Source organism: Malania oleifera, chromosome 11, assembly GCF_029873635.1.
Source record: "Malania oleifera isolate guangnan ecotype guangnan chromosome 11, ASM2987363v1, whole genome shotgun sequence".
Taxonomy (NCBI): domain Eukaryota; kingdom Viridiplantae; phylum Streptophyta; class Magnoliopsida; order Santalales; family Ximeniaceae; genus Malania; species Malania oleifera.
Genome location: NC_080427.1, coordinates 42,863,097 through 42,868,071, shown reverse-complemented (window position 1 = coordinate 42,868,071; position 4,975 = coordinate 42,863,097). Strand labels below are relative to the sequence as shown.

Here is a 4,975-nt window from a genome sequence, read left to right as displayed (position 1 = left end):
ACACCTTATTTCCAATTGATTGAATTCATGTGCCTTTTGCTTCCTTATAGGGCCATTTCAGAGTAGCTTTCAAAGTATACATTGATCTGGTTATACCCAACCAACCCTTAATTCGATCCCACACTTCCTTAATAAAGCTGCATTTAAAAAAGAAGTGGTTATTGGGTTCTATCTTTGCGTTGCACAGCACACATTGCAGATCCACACCATCTCCTTGGATTTTATCATTTGTAAGTAGCTTCCATTTGATTCTCATCCATAAGGTAAAAGCATGTGTCGGAATACTTCCACATTTCCACACCTCTTTATGCCAATGAACTGCTCTCCCTTTATTCCTCCAAAAATTGTAAGCATGTTGTGTTGAAAGTTGATCATCTACCACCCACTATTTTAACAAACTTTTAGCATCCCTACAATTTCCACATTTCTCTACAATATGGTTATTTAGCTCCACCAATTTTTTGAATAAGGGAGAATCATCATTTTTGGGAACTGCTTCCCAAAAATTTGAGTCTCCTAAGTAGATTTGATGAAACCATTTTGAGCACAATGAATCCTTCTTGCTTTGGATCGAGTGAGTAAGGCTTTATTCCAAGCAATTAAATCAAACACTCCTAAGCCACCTTCAATTTTAGGAAGACATAATTCTCTCCAAGCAACTAGGGGTTTCTTCCTTCCACCCCATAGAAAAGTTATGCAAAGTCTCACTACATAATCCACAACAAATTTAGGAATTGGGAAGATTGCTAGCCAAAAACATTCTACCCCCCCTAAATAACAGAATTTATGAGCTCTAGATTCCTTGCATAAGATATAGTATGATTTGGCCAGCCACTGAGGAGATCAAAGATCATGTTAATTAAAGGAGCATAGTGCATATTATTAAGCCTTGATGTAGCTAGGGGAATCCCTAGATATCTGAATGGAAAGTTTCCCTCCTGGAAATCTGTTAATCTTCTGATTTGTTTCAATTCCAGGAATTTAATTCCAGCATGCGGTATATTGGATTTCAAATTATTTGCAGTCAACCCTAAACATTTCGAAAACCTCTCAATGTAGTCCAACGGCAACTTAACTGAGCACGAATCACCCCTTGAAAACAATATTGGATCATTAGCAAAAGCAAGGTGAGAAATTTTCAACTGCTCACACCTTGGGTGAAATATGAATCTTTTATTACTTTCAAGACCCTTGAGGAGCCTAGAAAGGTATTCCATTCCAATCACAAACAACAAATGAGAGATGGGATCTCCTTGTCGTAGACCTTTCCTTCCTTCAAAGAAGCCATGATAGCCACCATTTACAGAGAGAGAGTAGGTGGGGGAGGAAACACACTGCATAACCCAATTCACCATAGCCCCAAGGAACTTCAGGTTTTCAACAAACATATAGGAGAGACCCTCTTCCTTGCATACTTCCTTACAAGCTTTTGTACTAAGTAAATATTTTCCACCATACTACGCTATTTGACAAAGGCAGATTGAACTGGATCTATAATTTCTTCCAGGCAAAGCTTGATTCTTCCCGCAATCACCTTAGCAATTACCTTGTACATCATATTGCAGCAAGATATAGGTTAATACTCTTGAACAGTATCAGCATGCTTTGATTTTGGAATCAGGGCAATGATTGTATGATTGATCTGCCTCAACAATTTACCTGTCTCAAAAAAGTCTTTAACAGCAAGGGAGAATTCCTTCCCAACAATATTCCAAGATTTTTTGAAGAAACAAGCTGAGTACCCATCAGGACCTGGGGACTTCATATCACCAATGTTGAACACAGCAGATTTGATCTCCTCATCTAAAACAGGCAAAGTCATTTGAGTAGCCTGACTGTCATTAAGAACCTTTCCTCTAGAAATAGTCCTCGGGTCAATAGATTTAGTTGGAACCTCCTTTCCCAGAAGCTCCATATAGAACCCCAAGAATTCCTCCACTACTTGTTGTTGGGAGACTATTGGAGCCCCATTACATTTTTTAACTGCAACAATATAGTTTCTGGACACATTTCTCCTCATTAAGGCATGAAAGAAAGTTGTACCTTTGTCACATTCTTTAAGGTATTTTGCCTTTGCTATCTGAGCAAAGAACATTCTGCTTGCCTCTATAGTTCTGCTTGCCTCTCTTTTCTTCTTTGCCAGTCTACCTTGCAGATCCACATTCCCAAGAGAGTCATGAAGCATTTGTTGTAATTCCAATACCTCCTCCATATCAATCTCTGCTCTTGTAGAGATATGTGAGAAATGCAAGGAGTTCAAATTATTCAAAGGATGTTTCAGAGCCAGGAATTTATTTATAAATCTAAACTAAAGGTGAACTTGAATTTCGACCTCCCATCCCCTCTTAACAACGTCCTGGAAATCACTGTGATACACCCACATATTAAAGAACTTAAATGGCCTTATACCAGTGTTCTCTTCCTCAAATAACGACACATTACATGAGGAATGATCGAAGAGCGGTCCAGGGAACTGAAATTCAATATGTGTTGAGTACCCAGAAAGAAGCCAGTAAGTATTTACCACTGCTTTGTCAAGTTTACACCAAGTAGTCCCATTCAACCATGTAAGGAAACTTCCAGAGGAGTTTAAGTGTAAGAACTTGAACCATGATATGTGGGTTTAATTAAATAAGAGAGGGATAAATTGGTAATTGAGCAGGCTTCGTCGACGAAGCCAGAGTTTGTTGACGAAGGTCAGGTGCTGCTCATCAACGAAATTCAGAGGCTCATCAACGAGGAGAAGCCTAGGGGTTTCGGGAAACCGATAATATCAGGTTTGTCAACAAGGTCATTATCTCATTGACGAGTTGTCTATATGGCCTCGTCGACGAGGACGCCATTCGTGGACGAGAAGTGGCCGGGTCAAAGGGCTATAAATAGATATTTTCATTACTTCCAAGTTAAGAAACCTAAAAAATCTCTCTCTCTCTCTCTCTCTCTCTCTCTCTCTCTCTCTCTCTCTCTCTCTCTCTCTCTCTCTCTCTCTCTCTCTTTATAGAACTCAAAGGGCATGCCCCCTCAGTAGATTTCTTCACCGTACGTCGCTGGAATCAACAATCCGACGTTACCACGAGGATCAGTGCAGAATTCTCTTCAAGTTTTTTGGATCGAATCTTCATTCTGGGAATTTTTGGGTTTTGATGTAAAATCGAGATAAGGCTCGATTTTCATTTCCGTTCCAATAGTTTTGTAGAGAACGGAGTCATTAGTATATTTTGTACTGTGGATTGTAGGTTTTGGAACTCAGTTCGCTGTTTAGGGACCTTGGAGTTTGGGATTTGCCATTTGAGGAAAAGGTAAGGGGATTCAGTTTATGTCGGTTATTTTCAAAATCAGACTGGGTAGAACTGTGGTTCACGTTCTTGTGTGCAATTTGGTTACTCATTTGGGAAGGATCTAACGGGTAAAATTATAGGTTTTTCATGTTACAATTTTAGGAGAAAGGGGGTATTAGGTTGCATCCATGGTTTTGTTGGAAAATCGTATGTATATTGTGATTTATATTTTGTAATAGGGATGATCGTGTCTTGACTTGATTTAAACTATAAATGTTTGAAAAACATGATTTTCGGATTACCAAATGGGTGTGATTTGTTTGGTTATATGAGCATGCATGGTTGTGTTTTATTAGAATGCAATTGGAACTAAGTTTTGAGTTGTTCCAGGTATTGAAGAGTGTCTGTCTCTATATCCAAGGGCGTATGAAATCGTTGAGTCATGTTTGGCAAGAGTGTCTGGCTCTATATCTAAGGATGTGAGCCTTACCGGCTGACCACCGAAGGGTATGGATCCACCAGTATGTACCAGTAAGATGCCCTGGGAGCCTGGGATTCGCCATGTGCCAGGGATGCTGTGTAATGCGGGCCGGCTACGGGCCGAAGGGTGTGACGACACCAGGTTGCACTATTTTGTGAAAGTACTGGAATTGCATTTAACTATGTATGTTTGCTATCATGATAACACTCAAATGCCACACTCTGATATAACATGTATCTTCCTTACTGAGAGGTGTCTCACCCGTGCTGTACGTACATATTTTTCAAGTCTTTCGGGTAACCGGAGCTAGCTTCTTGGTGTAGGAAGCGTAGTGGTCAGTGTGCTGCGGGAAGTACCTGGGTAAGTCCTAAGGTTGTGCTCTGTGATCTTTTGGGGATTTTGGCTGCCACCCGGGATTTTGATGTATTTTGTGGAGTTTGACTCCTTTGTATAGACTTTGGTATGGTACTGTCTATGTATAGAAAGACCTTTTTTCACTGTGTATATGTGTATATGAATGTGTATAGGGTGCCTGTGAACCCCACGAGGTCGGACCCTCATTCTTCGTACTGTATCTTTAGGTGATTTGTTTGATACAGAGATGAATTAGATTGTTATTTCACCCCTGGGTCCCATTTCCGGGTTCAGGGCGTGACAGCTTGGTATGAGAGCTAACCAAGTTGTTAGGTCTTGTAGACTTGGTTAGGCATAGTTGTGTGTACATATTAGAGTATAGGAGGTGGAAAATGGGCAGAGTTGGTTTAGGGATGTTTTGTTACTAAACTGGGACTTGTTGGCGGTGTTCTATATTTTTCCTGGAATGACGATTTTAGTAAAATCTCGGCAAACCATTGATGACTTTCGTGTCGGTGTGATTAGAGAGACCTGGACCTGACAGGTGGTAGTTAACATGATTAGAGTTAAATAATTGTGTTAATTGTACGTGTTATAGGAGTTTTGATAGAACTCTTTTGTGTTTTCAGAATGGAGCCCAAGGATAATGACCTAGGAAGTGGCTCCGAAGAGACGGCAAGTGATGGGTCTCTGTTAGTGCCTCGCAGTTTGACGAAGCAGGTCTTACGGGAGATCGGGCGGAGTGTCAGGAGACACGAACGTTCTCCTACACCTGCAGGGTGCACCATTGAGAGGTTCACACGCATGCATCCTCCGATGTTCTTAGGGGGACATGACCCGATGATAGCAGAGGACTGGGTCG

The 4,975-nt window shown here is 40.8% G+C and overlaps 1 protein-coding gene across 1 annotated transcript; it reads right to left on the bottom strand.

Annotated features, from left to right (window-relative positions):
- Positions 1 to 1,576: 1,576 nt before the first annotated feature.
- LOC131167491 (uncharacterized) lies at positions 1,577 to 2,212 on the bottom strand. Its single transcript, XM_058126295.1, has one exon. The coding sequence runs from the start codon at positions 2,210 to 2,212 to the stop codon at positions 1,577 to 1,579; it is 636 nt and encodes a 211-aa protein (XP_057982278.1).
- Positions 2,213 to 4,975: the final 2,763 nt, after the last annotated feature.

What these genes read in the sequence shown, in the direction of transcription:
- LOC131167491 (XM_058126295.1), bottom strand. Translation starts at nt 2,212, where the DNA reads ATGGAGGAGGTATTGGAATTACAACAAATGCTTCATGACTCTCTTGGG.